The 24,776-nt window shown below is 25.6% G+C and overlaps 1 protein-coding gene and 1 long non-coding RNA gene across 3 annotated transcripts in view; both read left to right on the plus strand.

The window, feature by feature from the left end:
- The first annotated feature begins 4,354 nt into the window (after positions 1 to 4,354).
- Positions 4,355 to 5,454, plus strand: LOC124955535. The gene is made up of 2 exons (XR_007102902.1): positions 4,355 to 4,616; positions 5,220 to 5,454. It is a non-coding gene; the product is annotated as an uncharacterized LOC124955535 (long non-coding RNA).
- Positions 5,455 to 7,107: 1,653 nt separating this feature from the next.
- Positions 7,108 to 24,776, plus strand: part of LOC124955536 (protein TANC2) — a 59,195-nt gene continuing 41,526 nt past the window's right edge. For both annotated transcript variants that reach the window (XM_047510112.1, XM_047510113.1), the window contains exons 1-2: positions 7,108 to 7,567; positions 21,236 to 21,409. In XM_047510112.1, coding sequence (XP_047366068.1) covers positions 21,313 to 21,409 — 97 coding nt within the window. In that variant the 5' untranslated portion in view covers positions 7,108 to 7,567; positions 21,236 to 21,312. The remainder of the gene's footprint in view (positions 7,568 to 21,235; positions 21,410 to 24,776) is intronic.

Consider the following 24,776-nt stretch of genomic DNA (forward strand, 5'->3'; position numbering starts at 1 on the left):
AAAGCCACTGTATAGTTATCTGTTACGATTATTAAAATAAATTTATAAACGAATGAGGAAAACAAAAAAAACAAAAAATAATAATAATAATATTCTCTAGGGTCTACTTCGTAAAATCGAACGATTTTGTTTCATTGAAATATACGAACGTCATGTGCTGATGATTCATTTAATGACAGTACGGCGGCCCTTTAGTACCATTATGTGTCACATTTTTCATCCTAAAATTAGCTCAGCAGTTAGAAAGGATCATTCACGATCTGATCTATCTTAGCTAATATAGTTTTCGATTATCGTTATTGATCCATATACGTTCGAAGATATTTTAAAATATTACCATACGCATATTTGTATTTAGAAATTTATTGATGTTGTTAAAAAAAAAAAAAAAAAAAACCAAAAAAATATTGAGATGTTATTCGATGTAATTAATTTACAAATTTCGACATAAACGCTATTTTTTTTTTTTTTTCTTTAATGGAATCATATGTTTTTTTAATGTATTAATCGATACGATTTGTAATTCTCTATATAAAAAAAATAAAAATAAAAAAGAAAAAGGGTGTTAAGCCATATATTTCAAAAAAATTAATTAATTCAAGAATTATTTTAATTTAATTATTTACTGATATGAACCATAATTAATTTTTTTTTTTTTTTATTTTTTTTTCTCCTTTTACGTGTAATAAATAGTTCAACGCTTATTTTTTTTTTCTTTTTTTTTTTTTTTTTTATACAAAATGACGTGCTGTATCTAATTGATGTAATAAAAAAATATATATTTTCTCGTTTAAAAGGGAAGAACAAAAAAAAGAAAAAAAGAGAAAAAAATTATCGTTTTAAACATTGTAACTATTTGTATCGTCTAATAATTTTTTCCAATAAGATCATTCAATAATTAAGATATTTCAGAGAAATTAACGATAATCATTTTAAATGATTATCACCCCATCTTATACACTCTATTAATAATCATAGATCATGATGCAATTTATTTCATTAACAATTTGATAAACATCAGATACGAAGACATTAGTCACAGGAATATATTCTAGATTATATATACATTATTAATAGATCGATTAAACGTATGGTTGTCGTAAACAAAATTATATTTCATTCATTCAATTAGAATAGAAAAATTTATTTTTCTTTTTTTCTTTTCTCTCTCTCTCTCTCTCTCTCTCTCTCTCTCTCTCTCTCTCTCTCTCTTCTATAATGTAATTCAAAATACAGATATTAAATTGCATCGATAGATATTAAGTTAACATTAATTAATCGATTTAATTAATTTTTTTATATAATTAAAAGACAAATATAATTCGAAATAAAATATCGTCTATTAAGATAAAATAGAAATCCTTTATACGTATCAACGACGATTCTAAGCGATTCTAATGAAATAGAAATTATTTTGGATCGTTCAATGAAAAGAAGAAAAAAAAATTTAATTGTTATAATTCGATTCGCATAAAGAAATAACACTTCCTGATTGTCGTCATTTAATTTTTGCAAATCATAACAAATGCGAGCTTAATAGTCAAAATATTTCCGTAATAATACATTTCAATAAGACAAAAATAACACAACATCGTATTTGTGTTTCTGTGTTTTCTGTGTTTACGTGTGCGACATGCATATATTTGCATTTAAAGGAAAAGAAAAAAAAGAAAAAAAAAATAAGAGAAGAAAAAGGTAAATAAATAAATTGGTACAAATTTTAATATTAAAGCAAAAGTAAAATAAATAAATGAATGAATAAATAAATTGATACAAATTTTAATATTTAAAAGAAAAAAAAAAAAAAGAAAAAAATAATTAATAATAATAAAAAGAATTAAAAGTCTTTCATTTTTCTAGCATTGTTTTTAGCACATTTATCTACCAAATTATTTTTAATATTATTATTTGTAAAAGGTAAGATTTAAAAATGTCGGCGAATAAAGAAATATTCCCTTTCCCCTCCTTCCCCCCCGCCCCCAAACATATTGCTCGTAATTTGCCTTATAATTAATACGGCCCTGTTCGTCGAACTACACAATTAGCAAAAAAATTTTCCAGTAGATCGTTCGAAACTAATCGAGAATATTTCATCGATATTTAACATTTTATTTCAGTATCCGTGTTAAATTTATACACACATATACATACATACATATATACATATATGCATACATACATACATACACACAACACATACAAATACACACACATATATATATATACACACAAATATATATACACATAAATATATATACATACACGTATATATATATACACACACACACACACACACACATATATATATATATATATGTAATCAGGTAAATGTCGTGAAAACAAAGTTTGAATAAATGAAATCGTCATCGACAGAATCATAATGGCCGCCAACGATGGACTCATCCTTATAAAATGTTAAACCTAACAAATACGTATATATATATATATATATATTTTTTTTTTTTTTTTTAATAATATGATATTACAAATAATTTGTGAGTAAAGATATTAATAATAAAAAAGAAAGAAATAAATAAATAAAGTTCATAAATCGTCAGAGATTTTTCAATGATACGATATAATTTCTGTATAAATAATTTCTGAGCAAATATTTAATTATATTTATATTATTATTAATAATAATAAATAGTTTATAAATTTGTTAAAGATTTTTTTCTTTTTCTTTTTTTTTCCTTTTTTTTTTTTCTTTAACGAGCAACTGAGACAGTTATAAAAGATAATTCAAAAATCACTCCTGTTATTAACTACCTTGATCACCCGTTCTTGTTACGCCCCTGTCTTCCACCATATTTAAAATCCTTTAGTTGATCAGCCAGTTGAAGAAAGGAGTGGTCGGTCGGTGATAATGTATAAGGCAGGTAGAAAGAAGCGACAGATTGGCAGTCCACTTCGAAGAGTTTAGTCGAAGCATTCGTTTAATAATATAAACAAATTTCAACATTTGATTTTGTTTTTTCTCGTTTCTTTTCATAGATTATAATTAAAGATTAACGAATAACGCGTAATTTCATCAGACCGTTCTTCGCGAACGTCCCCATTTTTCAGATAAATTCTTGAAAATTGAAAAACGATTTTACGAATAATATAATATCAAACGATTCATAACGATTATAAGTGATCATTGATTTTTTTCTTTTCGCTAAGATCATAAAGATCTATGTGTCGATGAGGTGCAAGGTTCTAGATTGTCAAGGAAACTCTCCGACGTTTTTACCAAGTGTCAGGTAAATATGGAAGAACAAAAAAGAATGAAAAAAAAAAAAAGAAGAAAATAAAAAAACGAACAAACAAACAAACAAATTAAAAGGAAAGAAAAAGAAGAAAATACATTATCATTCGTCATTTCCGCTTGATCTATCAATTTCTAAATTACGTGGATCATTTTGTTTTGTCATGGATTAATGCGAAAGGCGTGAACGTACGACAAAAAAAAAAAGGAAAAAAAAATGGAAGAAATTTTTTAATATTTTATCAGATAAAAATTATTCGTCCTTTATGTTATTACATTTTGAAAAAATATAAAAAAAAATAAATCTGCTTCAATTTAAAGAAAAAGAAAAAACTATATATATATAATTAATCAAAGTAATATATATACACATATATATATATATATATATATATATATATATATTGAATTTGAAACGATCAATGTATTTTTCTCATTTTTTTAATTAATTTTTATTAATTATCTATCAGTGTATTTTTTTTCTTTCTTTCTTTTCTTCTTATAAAATAAATACATATATAAAATATTATTTCAATATTTACGATAAAATATCAATAACGTAATATAATTGATCAGTATAAATAATTAAACGTCTACATATTGTATTTGATTATATTATAAATTAATATATTATTTATTCATATATTCACAATTGTAAATCGTTTTTAATATAATTGCAAGCTTATACATTATTTATTGATATTTCGTTATATAAGTATTGATAAGTTTTTTTTTTTTTTTATATATATATATAAAATAACGATTTAAAAATGTTTTAAACCAATTGAATCGAATAAATAAAAAGGAATAATCCTATTACTAATATATCTTTTTTCTCTGCTTTTATTTGTTTTTTTTTTTTCTTTTATTTTATTTTTTTCTCCCACAAAAAGATTGGCAAAAAATCTTCGGACTCGCAAAGGAAGTCGTCGTGGTAATACTGGCAACCGATTGGAGTTATTAGTTCTCGTCCATTTACATCACGTGCCGTAGAGTAAGTAAAAAAAAAAAAAAAAAAAAAAAAAAAATAATAAAAAAAAAAATAATCAAACATTAATTATTTTCAAATAAATTTATTCCGAAATATTTTTCAATATGTTTTAGTTATCTATTACAAAGACAAAGGATTGACTATTATCGCAACGTTAAGCAACTAATCCAGTCATAAATTAGGAAGCTGTTATCGAATCATTACTTATCAGTGTAGTCTAGCAATTTCAAATTGATAAACTAAATTACTAATTCAAAAGACCCATATTTCGAATTTCTGATTAGCTGTTCGTGAGAGGAGAATATTAAACGGTACAATTATGGTGTACACTAATATCGACGGGTCAAAAATCATGGGCCCTTATCACGAAATCAAGTCAGTATAACAAGATTATATCAGTATAATAAAATATATATATATATAATACATTTATATTAATATTTTATTTTTATAATAATTCTCAATAATAATTTAATTATTAGATTATTGAGAGAACATAATTAAAAATTAACATATTATATGTATATATACATATATACATATAATTTAATTTAATAATAATAACAATATATATATATATATATATATATATATACATATATATACATGTAATAGATTAATATTTTATTTTTATAATAATTCTCAATAATAGTTTAATTATTAGATTATTGAGAGAACATAATTCAAAATTAACATATTATATGTATATATACATATATACATATAATTTAATTTAATAATAATAATATATATATATTTTATCAAATTGATGTATTATATTTATAATAATTTTTAATAATAGTTTGATTAGATAAAAAACATTATTGTAATATAAAACATTATATATTTGTAAAAAATATTATACAATAATAATATTTCATACTAATATTCAATGGAAATTTATATTAATTTAAAATTTTTGTAAACGTCAAAAAAAGAATATTTCTTTTATCGAATATTTTTTATTTTGTTACTTAGGAAGGATAACGATAAGCGTACAATGAATGCATCCAAGAAACAAACTCAAAATCAGCAAGATATATATATGAAAAATGATAAGAAGTATGGTGCTTGGGGACCAGTTTACAAAAACAAGGAAAATTTCGTCAACATGCATATTTGTTAATCCTTTATAATCTATATACATATATATATATATATATACATATATATAAAATGTATACATAAAAATATATATTTGATTTTAATTCGTCTTATTGTAACAAAATTATTTAAAATTCAAAGCTTTTCTATATTCCTTAAATATACTTATAAATTATACTTATTGTTAGTATAATATGATTGTATTGGGATAAATAACATAATAATATTTACATTACATAAATTCTTTTAATAAATACGAAAAATTAAATTGATTTATGATACGATTATTAAAATACCAGTTTAGAAAAATTTCTTTAATCTTTATGACATAAATATATATTATAATATATTTGTTCAATATTGCGTATGTACACATTTCTTAAATTATATTTTGCAAGATTTCTCATCGGATAAGATGATACTAGGCAATGTATCATTTAACAAAACACAAAAAAAAATATAATTAAAATTTATTAACGTTCTTTAAGAAATTAGATTCAACTAATATTAAATCTTTTTCCTATGAAAATAAAAAAATTATTATTAAAAAAATTAATTTTATCGATAGGATATCGTAAATATTACGATGATATGTATCGTAATGATATTTTCTTATGTTCTTTTTTCAAATTAAATTTAATTGTTCAGCATTTGTAAGAATTACATATTAAATTGTTAAATATTCAATTAATCATCTTACATTCGTAAGAATTACTTAATTAAATTCTTACTTAATTAATTGTTATTTTACATTCGTAAGAATAACATATTAAATTCTTATTCATTTAATTGTTTCACATACGTAAGAATAATTACCGCGATAATATCGATCGAACGTGTAAGAAGAAAATAAAAAGAAAAAAAGGAATAGGAGGAAACAGGGAGGAAGATAAATAAATGAATAAATAAATAAAAAAAAAAAAAAAAAAAACAAAAAAAAAAACAAAGAAAGAAAGAAAAAAAAAAAAGAAAGAAGTACAAGAAAAATCCAAATATAAATTCTAACGGTATTAAGAGAATGAAAATGAGCTGAGGAAGAAGAATACGAGGATCGGTATAGATAGTGACGGCACATCCGGCTTTGAGACGAGAAAATCCCGAATAGTTCGACGGGAAGTAAGTAAGTAAGTTAAGTGAGTGAGTGAGTAAATGAGTGAGCGAGTGAGTGAGTGAGTAAGTGTAAGAGTGAGTGAGTGAGTGAGTAAGTAAGTAGTAGGGGAACTAGTATGGAGAAGGGATGTATAAGCGGGTAAGCTTTACGGAGGGGTAAAAAGCTCGTGGAAGAGGAAAAAGCAACGTTTTGGTGACGGCCCTGGTGAGAAGAGTGAACCTTGGATCCGTTGTTGCAGTCGGTTCCAGAACGTTAAAACGTTCGTTTCTAAAATTGTGCGGTACAACAAAGTTCGAAAAAGTTTGTGCTAAGAAATAGTTCAAATCCTAATTCTCATTCAGTATTCGCAAACGTCTAAGCCTGTATTTATTTATTTATTTATTTATTATTATTATTATTATTATCAATCAATCAATCAATCAATCAATCAATCAATCAAACAATCAATCAATACAATTAATTAATTAATTAATTAAATATTAATATTTATTCCATAAATTCGTTCGTTAGTTCATCGATATATTCATTCCGATCGATCGATTGTTCTTTTTTTTTTTTGTTTTTCGAAGCCAATCGGTTTTTTCTCTCTCTCTCTCTCTCTCTCTCGTTTCTTTTCTTTTCTTTTCTTTCTATCTGCCTTTTCATCGTTTGACGAAAGAAAAAAAAAAAAGAGAAAAAAAAGAAAAAATAAAAAAAAAAAAGGAAAACAAGAAAAAGAAACAAAAGGAAAATTATTCGAGTAAGATATATCGTTGATAATTTTTTCGAAAAAGACCTTCGAAAAGATAGTAGATCCTTTCTTTCGAAGAAATAAAAAAAGGATAAATATCGAATAAAGAAAGAGATAGATCGATAGATAGTTAGATAGTTAGAGAAAAAAGATAAGTGTTCCTTTTTTGGTGTACTAACGAATACGACGGACGAGAGTGTTCGAGAGATAGATTTAACTGTAGTACATCAACGAGAAAAAGACGAAAAGATAAAAGATACGAAAGACACCGGAGACGAAATACGACGAGACGAGAGAAGATAGAAGAGAGACGAAACGAGAGTCGAGAGACGAGACGAGACGAGACGACGCTCTATTTTTGGGGGCCCGACAAACATACCGGTGAGAAGCTTTTGTACGATTATTCCTTCGCATGCTAGATTTCTCCTTTCGTCTTTCCGCACGTAGTTCTTATCTTAATCCCTTCTTCTACTTCTTCTTCCTCTTCTTCTTCTTCTTCTACTTCTACTTCTTCTTCTTCTTCTTCTACTTCTTCTTCTTCTACTTCTACTTCTTCTTTTTAGAAATAAATACTTTGCGTTCCATACTCGACGAGTTTGGCGTGTCGCACGATCGAGTACGTTTAAAAGGCACGATTGAGATTCGTTTGCGAAAACTTCGAAAAAAAAAAAAAAAAAGAGAGAGAGAGAGAGAGAGAGAGAGAGAGATAGGTAAGGGGATGATTGGGTAGGTCGAGGGGGGTGGTAGTCTTAAATCGGAACGTTAAATTGATCACATTCTTTAAGTGCCACGAACACCGAAGGACGACTAATTCTAAATTCGAAAGGGAAAAAACCTAATTTTATTCTTTAAGTTTGATCTTCCGAATTCTTAGAAAGGCCGTAGTAAATTAGAATAAGTCGACGACAATAAATTTTTTTTTTCCTTTTTCTTTTACTTCCTCCTCCTCTTCTTCTTCTTCTTCTTCTTCTTCTCCTTATTTATTTATTTATTATTATTATTATTATTATTTATTATTTATCAATGATTAATTCATCTGATTTAGATTCTTGATATTGTAAAAACGAAAGCACAAAGATTTTTTATTATCTATTGATTAATTATCTATTAATAACTTCATTCTTTATATATATTATATATATATATATATAAAATTATAAACAAAACAAGATTTTGTAATAAAATATTCAGATTAAGATTCTTAATATAAATGACGATACAATAATTTGCATTATTTACTGATATATATGTGTGTGTCTGTATATATATAATACATATATAAATATATTATATATAGTACATATAAAATATATTATATAAATATATATATATATATATATATATATATATATATATATATATATATATATATATAAGAAAAACAAAGCAATAAAGAATTACAATAGAAATAATAAGATTATTAAATAAGATATTTAGATCAATAATCTTAAAATCTAAGTGATCGTAGAAAAATTATCATGAAAAATCAAATAAGTAATTTAAAATTACAATAGAAATAATAATATTAATACAAAACGAGGGATACTTTCAAAGAAGTCACTATTATACTTTCTCTCTCTCTCTCTCTCTCTCTCTCTCTCATTTTTCATTCCTATATTATTATATTATTATATTAGATAGTAACATTAAAAGAAAAAGAAAAAGATTAATAAAAGATTAAAAAAAAAAAAAAAAAAAAAAAAAAAAGAAAAATGATTCCATTTTTAAAATTGTTCCCCGACGATGAATATCGGTCTTCTCGACTATGACGAGGAAGAAAAAAGAAAGACGTAGAAACAATTCTGAGCGGAAATAGAACTTCCTCCTTCGCGTACCAAGACGCTGACTCCTCTCTCTCTCTCTCTCTCTCTCTCTCTTTTTCTTTCTTTGGGATGGGACGTTACACCTAAATTTCAATGTCTCTCTCTCTCTCTCTCTCTCTCTCTCTCTCTCTCTCTCTCTCTCTTTCTCTCTCTCCTCTCAAACTCATGTTAATGCTTGTTGCATATCCGTCTAGGTACCAACGCCTTCTTCTTCTTCTTCTTCTTCTTCTTTTTCCTTTTCTTCTTCTTCTTCTTCTTCTTCTTCTTTTCTAGGGTGCTATTTTTATCGGCACCCAATAGTCACTCGTCAAGTCTCCGTATAAGAGAACACGCAACCCCTCGCGAACAGCCGGAGGTGTACTAACCAAAGTCCCCTACGTCGTTTAAACGTGTATCCTATTCTATATCCTATCGTGAAAAACCCAAGGAATATACTTCTTTTACAATCAGGAAGACGAATCTCCCTTTTCTCAACCCACCTCATCCCATAACACCCCATAATATCCCACCCCATTCCACTCCACCCACCTTCACTCTCTCTCTCTCTCTCTCTCTCTCTCTCTCTCTCTCTCTCTCTCTTTCTCTGTCTCTGTCTCTCTTTCTATCGTCTCCTCCCACACGTGCCCACCCTCTTCTCCCTTCCGCCTCCACACCCCTGATTAACACGAGGACGAATTTACGAGGGTTATAGCCATTTGGGGGATATAGTAGACCCACGTGCTATTTCAAAAGTAAATTCTTTTTTATAGGAACGTACGGTATACACCTATATAAACAAAAAAATTTTAATAGGATGATGATATTATGATTGTCCTTGAAATTACATTCGATGTTTTATTTTCATTTCGTTGAAATGAAAATAAAATTCATTCGTTCAATGAAAATCTTTCATTGAATGAAAGATTTATTTATCAGAAATAAAAAAGATATATATATAAAAAAAAGAAAAGAAATTATAAAAGAAAAATGGGAAAGGAAGAAAGAATGAAAGAAGAATAAAAGGAAAGAATTGGAAAAATGGAAATATATTATTAAAATATTCGTCGCATTTATTTAAAATGCTGACGAAAAAAAAAATTTTTAAATACCGTTTGTATATATACATAGCAACTAAAATAAATTTACAAGATATTCAAACAAAAAGACATTGATCATTTCGAATTTATTACGTGTAAAAAATTATTTTTTCTCTTTTATCATATAAATAAGACGCTTGAAAAATAATAAAATTAACATTATCATCAAATCGTCCCAAACTATTCTTATCGCTCGTATTAATTATAAAATTATTTTCATGGAAATAATGAAAAAAAAAATAAATAAATAAATAAATAATGAACGAAAAGGAAAAACAATAAAAAAAAATAAAACATACAACAGTTAAAAGAAAGAAAAAAATTTAAGAAATAAATTTGCGAGATTTCAAAAAAGAAAATGATTGATCGTTGCTAATATCGTTTGCTCTCTCTCTCTCTCTCTCTCTCTCTCTCTCTCTCTCTTTCTCTTACTCTCTTTTATCAATCGTTCAAATTTTTCTCTTCGATTTTTCTTACTCAATGTTATTATTTATTTTTCCTATTATTTATTCCTTTATATATACATATATACATATATATATTTCTTATTATATATTTATTATTATATTTAATCCTATATATTTAAACATTATAATCTATATATTTATTATTATATTTAATCCTATATTTTCCCTTCGAGACTGTCCTCTTTTTTCGACTAAACGATATGAACGGATGTTGACGAATAATTTTTCTTCTACGTTTAATTTCTACGAGAAATCCCCCCCATAGAAATGTCATTTACCTTGGTGATCTCTCTCTCGCTACGTGCCGCACGTGCTCATCCCCTTTTCTGGGGGAACACGCGTACGAGCTATATACCCATTCCTTCCATTAGTACCTCATCCCTAGGGATGCTCTTAAAAAAGGGGTGTGAAGAGGGAGACAAGTAGGATTGAATTTACTCGCGAGTAGAGGAACGTCCGGATAAAAAAAAGAAGAAAGAAAAATATCCATAAAAATCTTCCTACTTGAGGAAGAGAAAGATCATAAATTATATTCGTTAATAAGAAATAGAGATACTAAACAAGAGAGAGAGAGAGAGAGAGAGAGAGAGAGAGAGAGAGAAAGAAAGAGAACTGTAAGAAAAAGAAAATGAACAAAGAAGATAAAAAATTCTAAAGAATAAAAACTGTTCGACAATTCGAAATTTTTATCAAAATTTTCTTAATCCTTGTCTTTAGAATTTCCTATTTTATATATATATATATATATATATATATATAATATCCTTATATTTATAATTTATTTTATTTATAATATTATTATTATTATTATTATTTATAATATTATATATATATTTACTATTATATATATATATATATATATATATATATATTATATCTTTATATACATAAAATAATATATTTATATATATATTATTTTTATATATATAATTTTATATTTATAATTTATATATAATATATTTATAAGGATATAATATATATATATATATATATATATATATATATATATATAAAACAAGAAAAGAGCTAGTAGCAGTAATAGTAGTAGTAATAGTAGTAGTAATAGTAGTAATAGTAGTAGTAGTAATAATAATAATAGTGGTAGTAGTAGTAGTAGTAATAGTAATAGTGGTAGTAGTAGTAATAGTAATAGTAATAGTAGTAGTAATAGTAATAGTGATAGTAGTAATAGTAATAGTATTAATAATAGTAGTAGTAGTAATGTAATATCGATGATTTGGATTCGTCCTCGTTACTTATTCAAATCACGGTGAGAATAAACCACCATTCGTTAAACAGAGCTTAAATATGCAGAACTTTCCTTGAGCACGCGTGTGCAAGTTAGAAGGGCAGAGAATTAGTAACACGAGGGGAAGATCGCCAAAGAAAGAAAGAGAGAGAAAATGAGTGAGAGAGATAGAGAGAGAGAGAGAGAGAGAGAGAGAAAGAGATAGCAAGAAAGATGCGTCGAGGGCGTCTGCTTTAGTCGATGGAAGCCAAGTTCGTTCAACTTAGGATCACGAGAGAGAAAAGCAAGACGTAGGACATACATACATACATACATACATACATACATATATACATATGTGCATACATACATACATACATATATACTGTACTATAAATGAGAGAAAAATTTTTTCCTCGAATTTTATATTCATTTCGAATTTTAACTGATACGATGTAAAATGAAGTTCATCGAAATTTTCATAAGAATTCCTTTTTTTTTGAAATAATTCGTCAAGTTTTAATGTACGCACTTGTATATGTACATATATATCTACATATATATATGTATATATATATATATTTTTTTTTCTTCTTTTATTTTTTATTTATAAATTGATATCGAATAATCACACGAGAAATTAATAATCGGATTCTCTTTATTTCATATCTTTATTTATTATTATTATCATTATTTTTTATTTATTCATTAACATTCTTTCAAAAACTATTTCACATTTTTAATAATAATAATAAAAAATGTTGAACTTCCGGCGTAATTTGATTATCGAGTACACTGGGAGTTACGAATTAAAGTTAAAATAAAAAAAAAAATTAAAAAGAATAAAAAATAAAATAATAAAAATTATTTATATTTATAATTCTTTTTCTTTTTTTTTTATTTGTTTATTTTTGTCAATTATCAATTTTAATTATAATCCTTGTTTATATATCGATAAATTTATTGTAAATATTCATTTTACGTACATACATACATGTCGATAATTAATTTCTGCGATCACACGAAATATTAAATCATTATAATTTTGACAAAAACGTATAGTTGATAAAATTGTATTATTTTAATTTTCGAGCGTAATACCTCGAACAGCTGATCGTCGACGACGATCAGCTGTATACAGTTGTTATAATTTTATAAATAGATGTATAAGCTCGAGTGATTCTAAACGTCGTATATATAGGGTGTCGCCTTTGTAAAAAGGATGTCGTCAAATATCTTCGATCCTATTGACTTTATGAAAAAACTTTTCAAAGAAAAACTATTAAGTTTTTAAGAAATAAAGAGATCAAATGGATGAAGAAATAAAAAAAATAAAAACAAAAGTGAGAAAAAAAAAAGAAAGAAAACCAAAAAATATATGCATTAATTCGATTAACGACGAAATATTATAAAACGTATTATAAATTTTGTAATATCATATAATATAATTGAAATTAAATATATTCGTTTATTATATTATATTATATTATATTATATTAATATTATAATATGATATAATATAAATTAAATTTAAATTCAAGGATTTATTTATTAATAAAGTATGCCTAGGTATATACATATATATATAGGGTGTACAAAAAGCATAGGGGACCAAACTTATATTAAGTATTAATGAAATCAAATGGATGAAAAAAGTTCATATAAATATATTTTCGAAAAATGGATTATCGAAAAAATATATTTATGATTTATTCTGACAATTATACGAAATGTTACAAAAATTCCTCCCTCCGTAAAAATGCAAATTTCTATTTGTCGAATTAATGATTTTCCGAACTTTTTCTAATATATCAATTGCATTGAAAATAATAGTAAATAGTAAATGGATACCCTAAGTTCATTTTCTATTTTTATATAAATGCTTATATAAAATCAATTCGATTTGTGTGAGTACATGAATAGAAGTTCAGAGAAGAAGAAAAAAAAAAGAAATAAAAACGAAAGAAAGAGTTTGGCAATTGCTAATTCGATGAATGGAAATAAATCATAAATATCTTAAAAAGCAAACATAAGTTTATATGAACTTTTTTCATCCATTTGATCGCAATAGTATAAATTTGATCCTATGTTTGTTGGACACCCTGTATATATATATATATGTATATAATGTATCTATACATACTTTTATGTACTTATACATATAGATGAGTTGTTGACTACGTTTATAACGCAGCTCGTTGATATAAATGATACGTGAGAATTCATTGACAAGATCAAGAGAATGAAACGGATGTACAAACATATTTTGTCTGTTCCTGTCCCACGTTACTTTTCAACATTCTACGATCCTGAACGATCGTGCGAAGCTTTTACGTTTAATCGTTTCATTTTTTTTCCCATAAAAAGAAACGCATATATATATATATATATATATATATATATATCTATTACAAATATATATTAATTATAATATACATTAAATTAATATATATATATATGTCTTTGTTACATATATATATTTATATAGTTATATAAAAATATATTTACATGTTATATACGTATTTTACATACATATATATAAATGTATATATATATATATATATATATATATATATATATATATTAATTATAACGTACATTAAATTAATATATACCTCTGTTACATATATATATTTATATAGTTATATAAAAATATATTTACATATTACACACGTATTATATATATATTACATTAACTTAATCATGAAACTTAAAGATATTTTTGCGTGAATACATTGACACACCCGTTATAAAATGCATTGAGTTTACATTAAAAAAAAAAAAAAAATAATAAAAAAATTAAAAAAAATAAAAAAAAAGGTAAAATTATTTATCAGCCACGAATAAAATATTTCGTGTGCGTAATTTAAAAGAAAAGAAAAGAAAGAAAAAATGATACTAATTTTTTATATATTCGATTTTGTAAACAATCTACGATATAGTAAGTAAAAAAATATATGTCCATAGACATACACACACACACACACACACAAACACAAACACAAACATACAATTGAAATGAAATAATGTTAATTTTATTTAAATTTATATTTATTATCGTTCAAATTAGAAATTTATTATTATTTTTTTGAAGATAATATTTTTTCTTCATTTCTTTTCTTTTTTCTTTTTTGTTTTTTTAATCTTTTTAATCAATATCGTTTAACGTAAATGGATAAAATTTTGAGATTTTATAAACAAAAATTGAAATATAATATAAATAACAATATTTTAATAATATTGTAGATATTTGAAAAGAATTTTCTTCCTTTGTGTTTCGCGTTGAAGATTTGTAAACTCGATGTATTTTTATTTATTTTTTTTTTTTTTTTTTTTTTTTTTTTTTATTATTTTCAAATAATATATAAAAATAAAACTTTAATCAAACCTTTTGAAAAAAAAAGAAAATTCAGGCGTCAGTGAATCGCCATTGTTGTTACAAGCGACGTTAACGTTCGTCGTTCATATTTTTCAATAACATTTCGATATTGATTATCAAATAGGATAAACTTGTTTTTATAATATAGATAAACACATAGATGAACATATATTTATTTATTATAAACTTATTGGAAATTTCTTAATATTTATTTGGCCATAAAAAAAACGTAGAGATTTGATTGTCGACGATAAAAAAGAGAGAAAAAAAATGAAGAAAGAAGGAAAGAAAGAAAAAAAAAAAAAAAAAAGAAAAGAAAAAAAAAAGAAAAAACAGGAAAAGAAAACGAAGAAGAAAAAATTCGAAGTCTTTCGTTTCTACTGTGAAAAAGAGAAAGAAAGTAAGGAGATCGGATTCGAGAGACGGATGCGTGGATCTAAGAATAGGAAAATTCCTTTTTCCTTTCTGTTCTTACGTTGAAAGCAATTTAAAGAGATTCGACGAGTTACTGTGCCTCTGTCTTTTGATTTTGCTTTTGCTCTTTTTCTTTTCTTTTTTCTCTTTTTTTATTTCTTTTTTTCTTTTTTTTTTTTTTTATTTTTGTTCGTCAAGTTAATACTTGAACGTACGATTAAATTAATAAATATATTTACGTTGTCCTGTCGTTCGTATAAATTCATTTAAAAGTAATTCGAAAAGAAAAGAAATAAAAAAAAATATATATATATATATATAAAAAATATATAAAAATAATAAAACAATGATATTTCACGTTCGTGCAAATTTCGTTTGAAAATAATTTTAAAAATAACAATAAAAATTGATTCATCAATACGAATCAATTATTAATTATTAATTTTTATTATTTCATTTTTTATTCGTGATTATCGAGATATTCGATTTTAATATTTTTTTTCTTGTTTTTTTTTTTTTTTTTTTTTTTTTTTTTAAGTATTACGATCGAAATAAAATTTAATTTTGGATACGTTCACTTAAAAGTATTTTAATTTACAAGTAATTTGAAAAGAAGAAATTATTTATTAACATGAATCAATTGTTAATTATTAATTTTTATTATTTAATTATTTATTCATGACTATCGAAATATAATAATCTCTTTTTCAAAGTATTACAATCAAAATGAAATTCACATTTATTTTGTATATTCAAAATATTCGATTTTACGATACATTCGTTGAAATTAATAATTAAAACGATGATATTTCACGTTCGTGCAAATTTTAATTAATTATTAGAATCAAAATAAAATTCTATTTCGGATACGTTCACTTGAAAGTATTTTAATTTAAGATTAATTTGAACAAAAAGAAAAGAAAAAAAAAAGAAGTAATTATCCATTTAACATGAATCAATTATTAATTATTATTTATCCTTGATAACTGAGATATATAAGTTTCAATAATTTTTTTTTTCTCTTTTTTTGTAAATCATTACAATCGAAATAAAATTTAATTTCAAATACGTTCACTTAAAAGTATTTTAATTTTAATATCAATTTAAGGATAAAGAAAAAAAGATCAAACAAAAAATATTGTATGATAGAAAGGTTACGATCGAAGTAAAACTTTTGAAGGAACTACAATCGAAAGGAAGTTCTTTCCCCCTTTTCTTTCTGAAATTCTACGGCATTTGGATTTCAGGATTTAGACGGTTGAAAGTCAAAGAGTTTAAAAATATAATACGAGGTTTTGAAAATCTTGGAAAAGAAAAATAGGACAAAGAAAGTGCAACCCCTTTCCTTTCTTTCTTTTTTCTTTCTTTATTCTTTTTCTTTTTTTTTTTTTTTTCTCTTTTTGCGTTCCAAGTATAAAGTCGAGAGCAGACCCCCTGCGAACCAAAACGCTTTCCGGCTAGCACGTGTATCTGCTGCCCGATTTTATCTAATTATAGCCAGACGATCCCTAAATTCTAATGGACCCCAGTTACCAACTAAAATTTTATTTACATTCCTTTTGTTTCTATCTTTTACACTTTTTTTTTCTTTTCTTTTCTTTTTTTTTTACAGATTAATTATAATAATTAACTAAAAACGATGTTAAATATTTGTATACATTTTTTTTCTTTAATAGAGCGAATTTTTAAATCGTATTTTAAATTCGACATGATTTACACATGAATATCGTCCATAAACGATTATAATCTGATTATAATATATTGTAATATAATTTCGTCTATTATAATGTAAAATGATTTAAATTAAATTTATTCGACATATCATATTACGTTAATATTATAACATGATATGATATAAATTAAATCTAAATCCAATGATCAATTAATTAATCGACGAAATGCAAATATTAAAAACGCAAATGAATTTTCTAAGATTCATCCTGAAAGAAGAAAAAACAAAAAAAAAAAAAAAAAGAACCAAAAAAAAAGGAAACAAAGAAAAAAGAAAATTCTTCGTTCGAATTTCATCAATGTAATATTATAAAACGTATTATAAATTTTGTAATATCATATAACATGATTTAAATTAAATATATTCATTTATCATATTATATATTAATATTATAATATGATATAATATAAATGAAATATAAATTCAATGATTAATTTATTAATCGACGAATGAAAAGTATATAAAAAGGAAAATAAGAATTATAAGAATTCGTTCCCAGAGGAAGATGAAGAAGAAAAAAAAAAAGGAAAGAGAGAGAGAGAGAGAGAGAGAGAGAAACAAATAAGAAAAACAAAAAAAAATTCTTTCCCATTGATATCATCGATAAAATATTATAAAACGTAATATAAATTTTATAATATCATATAATATGCTATAATATAATATAAATTAAGTCTAAATTCAATGATTAATTTATTAATCGACGAAAGGCAAATATTGGAAACAAAAAGAAAAATTTCAAAAATTTACATTACGAAGGAAGAAAGAAAGAAAGAAAGAAAGAGAAAGATATTGAAAGATAAATGAAACAATAAAAAAATTCTTCGCGTAAAAATCATCGATAAAATATATAACAAAATACATAAATTTTTTAATATCATTTATGGTAAATCTATGATCAAATAGATGTACAAGTAGATCGATCTATTGAAAATCGATCGTTCGTCGGTGACTTTTTTTTGTTTTCTTTCTTTTTTCTTTATTTTTGTTTCTACCTCTCCTTCTTTATCTTCTTCTTTATCATCTTCTTCCTTTATTCTTTCAATTTATTTGAGCAAATCTTCGACGAACGACGACATCTATCTATCCGTATGTCCATGACGGCGTCGGCAACCGTTTGGTCTGTTGCCGTTACACCAAAATAGATTTGGTATCCCGAAGGCTGAAGGAAATCCGTAAACGTAAACTCGCGAAGAAAACCGGCGGCGCTGTCTTGAAACTTTACCCGCGAAAATAAATCGATTTCGTCGATACGCACGAAGGAAAACGTAAAGGAGAAAGAAAACAAAAAAAAAGAAAAGAAAAGAAAGAAAGGAAAAAGAAAAAGAAATGGAGAAAAAAAATTACAAATGATTCAGATCAGATTAGATTAGATCAGATCAGATTAGAAATTAGAGAGGATTATCGAAATTGGATCGATGATTGAATTTGTTAATTTATCTCTTTTATTAACACATTATTGGCCGATTCACAAATATACTCATTTTTGCAAATACATATGTCTTATTATATAAATTATATATAAAATATTACATATTGTTTATATTTGATATTAATTAAATTTAATTTATTAAATTTAATATTTCTATTATATTAATGTTTATACTAATATTAGAATAATAATTCTAATATTTTCAATTTTCCTAAATTTGTAATATTTATTTTTAATTCATATTTAATATATAGATATTTTATAAATGATTATTATAATTTATAATCAATTATTACTATAATTTACAATAATTATATATATATATATTCATATTCAATAATTAAATGATTATAAAAATATAATAAAAATTTTAATTCAAATCATGAACATAATTGGGATAAAATCTCAATAATTGCGATATCAGTTATTATTATATATCGATCAACGATGTGTTAATAACGATATATTACATTATTTATTATATTATTAATAAATATTTAATTAACAATATTTATTTATATTGTTATAATTTTATACTTTATGATTTTCCATTGATAAATAATATTTATTAACAAATATATATTTTATCATTTGTATTGACAATATTTTATTAATGAATGAATGAATATATTTATTTTATTCATTAATTTATTTGTTTTGCAAAAAAAGAAAAGAAAAAAAAGAAGATACAAAAGCAAAATGATTTCGATCGAAATAATTCGGATTAAATAAATAATCATTTAGAAGGGAATCTGAATTGAACACACGTGTCTAACGACACGACAAAGATACGATCGAAATAATCTAAGGCTAAACACTAAGATACGTTTGATTGTATGAAAAGAGATAGGACTGATGGATAAACAAACGATGACGATATCCTAGACGATATGGTGCTCTTTGAGAGGCTGAGGGATGAGAGAACAAAAGAAAAGAAAAGAAAAGAAAAAGAGGAAAGAAACAAAAAGAAAGATTAAACAAAAATTCGTTCATTCGAAAAAAATCTTCGAATCGTAAATATTCTACGATTTTTAATATTTTTCCGATCGATCGTTATTTATCATAAATTATATAAATAATAAACCTTTTTTTTTTTTTTTTTTTTGTAATTATGACAACATTCCTCATCGTACAAAATTATTTTCGACAGGACTCATAAGAGTCTGTTTCTCCTTTTTTTCTTTTTTTCTTTAAACGAAGCTTTCGAATTAAAAAAAATTTTTTTTTTATACCAGCTCGATTTAATACGGATCCAATGTACGGTGTCAATGTAATTATGTCAATGAACAGCAATTATTTATTTATTAATTTTTATTTATATTTATAACTATTTATTTATTTTTTAACTTATTCCTTTTTTTTTCTTTTTTTTTTTTTTTGCGCGCGATATTATAACCTCTCTCTCTCTCTCTCTCTCTCTCTCTTTCAAATATTTCTTATCGCGACAATTTATTTTCATACAATTGCGATTTAATTTCATCAATAAGATTTATTTACATGTACAAATCTACAATTCTTTAAACTTATTTGCAAATCATTGACTTGAACTTTGAACATTGACACGATCCTCCTCTCCTAAAAAAAAAAAAAAGAATATAATTTATCAACGAGTTGATAAAACTTACCGGAAAAAATGAATGACGTTCAATTTCTTCGAAAAAGCTTTTTATTTACATGAAATTCGATCGTATCGTGGAAATATAATTGTTCGTGTTGATCATTTTATAATTTGAAATTCTATCCCATAATTTTATCTTTACAGTTTTGAATTTTCGCTCCGGCAAAAATGGCCGAATAGAATTTTTTTTACGACAGAGCACTCTTACGACGAACCTTGGAATTAATTTAATAGATGAAACTCACAAAAAAGAAAAAAAATAAAAGAAATAGAAGCTCTTTTCACTTTGATTTATTTTTCTCTTCGATCTTATCGTTAAATTATAATAATATAAGAAGAAAAAAAATTATTCAATTACAATTCTTAAGAAAATATAAGAAAATTGACACCGACAAGTGCTATGTTTGGCGTGCTGATTCATTTGAACGGTGCGCAGACGTCGCGCGGGAACTTTGAATTTTCCTTTTTTCGAATTTGTACGTTTTTGTGTTTCAAGTGTTGTCCTCACAAAGACAAGAATTCAAATCATTTTTTTTCAATTTAATTTTAATCATAATTATTAATATATCTGATTTTCGTCGAAATTATTTTCTATATGTACGAACAAAAAGTAGACATTTTTTTATAGGTTAGTAAAGAAAAATTGCGACCAATAAATCTAATAAAAAAAAAAAAAAAAAAAAAAAAAAAAGAGATATTCATTGACGTAACAAAACAAAATTTTCTACAAAAATAATAATCTATTTATCTAATTCTTCAGCTCATAGATTTACGTATAAATGATAAGATGAAATATAACGAACCAATTGATTTAATTGTTTTATTAATATCAATCATTATCGTAACAATTAAATTACATTACTATTCTTTTATATTTTAGATTTAACGTGAATGCATCGAGAAAGAAAGAAAGAAAGAGAAAGAGAAAGAAGAATCGTTCGAGTGAATCATTGAAGAATGAGGTCGAGGGATTCTATCGTTTACACTCCAGTTTCAATTGGTCCAGACACCGACGACGAAGAAACATTGGTTAATGCGGAAGTCTATAGCAATGGTAAGTTTGAAAAAAAAAAAGGAAAAAAGAAAGAAAGAAAAAGAGATCCTTTCGAAAATGAAACAAAATTCGTTTCAACATAAACAAACAGACATTAATTAATTAATTAATTAATTAATTAAAAGAAATCATTTATATTTATCAATGAAAAAAATCTTTATTTCTTTTTCTTTTCATTTCTTTTTTTATTTTTTTTTTTTGATTTTTTTCTTTTTTTTAATTATTATTATTATTATGCATTATTAAAACTTGATATACTCGAACGATGATTTACCGACATATACTCTGTCGATAATATCGACGAACGGTAAAAAAGAAATACAACGTTATCCAATAAGCCCGTGTAAATTCTTCGTACTACGATCTACTTTAAAATGGCGCTGTTGGCGCGTGGGTTTGAGGTTAGTGGCCTCAAATGTTCAACCAACAGATTGACGTAAGAAAGGAAATCGCGAGATAAGAGGAACGAAATAAAGAAACTAAACGAGACGAGACGAAAGAAAATCGATTTATCCAATATCCAATCCTATTTATAACATGACCGTTTATACGCATGATGATCTCGTAGTTCAATTTATTCATTTATAAAGGGGAATAATCGTTAAACACGTGATATTTAACAATTAATAATCAAATCGAATACCAAACGAAGAATTAATATATATACATATATATATATATATATATATATATATATATATATATATCTACGCATACGTAGTGATTTTACTTTCAATGAATTTTATTCTAATTACTATTGGAAATTGAACTAATTATCGATTGAAAATATATCTACATATACGTAAATATATTATATATATATATATATATATATATATATATATATAAATATAATTATATTCTACTTTTTATGAATCGACGTGAAATTAAGTTTGACGTATTCCCACGTAACTTAAGTTTTACTTTCGATTGAAAACCGTCGTACCCCCCAAAAAAAAGAGAGAACAAAAAATAAATAATGACTAAACAGCAATTAACTTAATCGATGAATGAGATTGTAAATCTAATGATAAAAATTAAATGGACGAGAAAAAAGAAAAGTTATATCGTGAGTCAGACTAAAACTCCTCCTACGCGAGTTCCTAAATTCGAACTTTATTCATCGAATACGAAAGTATAGAACGGAACTACGATTTATGTGTGGGTGTGATAAAAGAGAGACAGGAAATATAGATACATAGATGGGTGCATACATACCTGGTTATGTAAATGTATAGGTATGTAGGTGCAATGTCAGATAATTCTGAGCGTCAGGCTCCGTTTTAGGAAATGCCATGTGTCTCCTATCCCACGAAAACGCAATCTAATCGGCTAATCTTCTTCCTTGAACTATTCGTCATAACTTTATCTCTTACTTCTTCTCTTTCTCTCTCTGTCTCTCTCTCTCCCTTTTTTTCTTTCCTTTCTTCTTCTTTGTTTATCTTTGTGTCATCGCAAAAATGAACGAAAAAAAAAAGAACAGAAAAAAAAGGAATCGAAGAAACAATGGGGCACTTTTTTTTGTTAATCGGGTCAATCGATTTGTCGATATCAGCTTGACGGCTTAGAAATTGAAAGGTTTTAAAGATATATACCTATACATGTATACATACTTCTACATCTATATATCTATATATAGATACAAAGAAAGAGAGCAATATATACACATATATATATATATACATATATATATATATATATATAAATTGTTTAGATAAATAATTTATAGAGATATAGAGTTATACAGATAAATATATATATATTTTTAATATAAATATATATTATTATAAACATATATATTATATATATGTTATAATCATTATTATTACTACATATATAAATATTCTTATTATAAATATATTTTATAAATATACATATTATATATATATATATAAATAATATATAGATAAATAACTATATAGATAAATATATATTATATATCTCCTTATATATATTTCTTTATATATATATATATATATATATATATATATATATATATATAAATATATATATATATATATAAGGAGAGAGAAAAAATGACTAAATACACAGGGGGCGAGAAAAACCTAATAAGGGGCGGGGCTAATCTAGTAGGGGCAGGGCCAAATATCCCAGGGGGCGGTGCTAAACTAGTAGGAGCGGGGCTAAACTAGTAGCAGTAAAAAAAAAAGTAGGAAGCGGGACCAAGTATCCAAGGGGCGTGTCTAACCTAGTTGGAGGTGAGGCCAAATATCCCAGGGGGCACGGAACAAGTATCCAAGGCGCGGGGCCGAATACACCAGGGGACGCTGCTAAAATAATTGGAGGCGGGACCAAATATCCCAGCGGGCGGGGACCAATTATCCAAGGGGCGTGTCTAACCTAGTTGGAGGTGGGGCCAAATATCCCAGGGGGCACGGAACAAGTATCCAAGGGGCGGTCCAAGTATCCAAGGGGCGGGGCCAAATACACCAGGGGACGGTGCTAAAATAATTGGAGGCGGGACCAAATATCCCAGCGGGCGGGAACCAAGTATCCAAGGGGCAGGTCCAAATATACCAGGGGCGGGGATAAACTAGATGGAGGCGGGGATAAACTAGGTGGAGGCGGAGCCAAGTATCCAATGGGCGGGGCTAATCTAAAAGGGGTGCAAGTATCCAAAAGGCGATGCTAACCTAAAAGGGGCGGGGCTGAACTAGTAGTAGGCTAGGCCAAGTTTCCAAGGGGCGGGACTAATCTAGTAAGGAGCGGATCTAATCTAGTAGGGGGAGGTTCTAATCTAGTAGGAGCGAGGCTAACCTAGGAGGGGCGGGGCTAAACTGGAAGGGTCGGACCAAGTCATTTATAGTCAGTGTAATCCTTATAGTCAGTATAGTCTTTTATAACCTTTATAGCCATTTATAGTCATTTATAATCAGTAAAGTCATTTATAGTCATTTATATTCGTTTGTAGTCAATATAGTCATTTATAGTCAGTATTCATATACTCAATAGACACATAGTCAGTAACCAACAACTTTCACTATATGTACAATTTTCTATTACCATGGGAATCGCCGCAATTAGATAAATCGTGTTGTAGCGATACCATTAACCCTTTGAATACTATGAGCGCACATATGCGTCCATCGAAAGCTATCGATATAGACTATGGAAGCAAATACGCGCCTGGCAAAAATTATGTTTCTGTGTAATCATTAAGTGCAAATTGCTATAATGATGTTTTCAATAAGAATTCATTGTTAACAATAATGGCAATTCGTTCTCATCGACGTTATTGTAATTTATAGTTCCTATTAAAATAGTGGCAATTATTAAGTGAATAATATGCGTTTTCTTATCAAGAAAGGAATTAGGCCACTTTCAAAATTAACAATCAGATTCATTA

Source organism: Vespa velutina, chromosome 18 (assembly GCF_912470025.1).
Source record: "Vespa velutina chromosome 18, iVesVel2.1, whole genome shotgun sequence".
In the NCBI taxonomy this organism is placed as follows: Eukaryota; Metazoa; Arthropoda; class Insecta; order Hymenoptera; family Vespidae; genus Vespa; species Vespa velutina.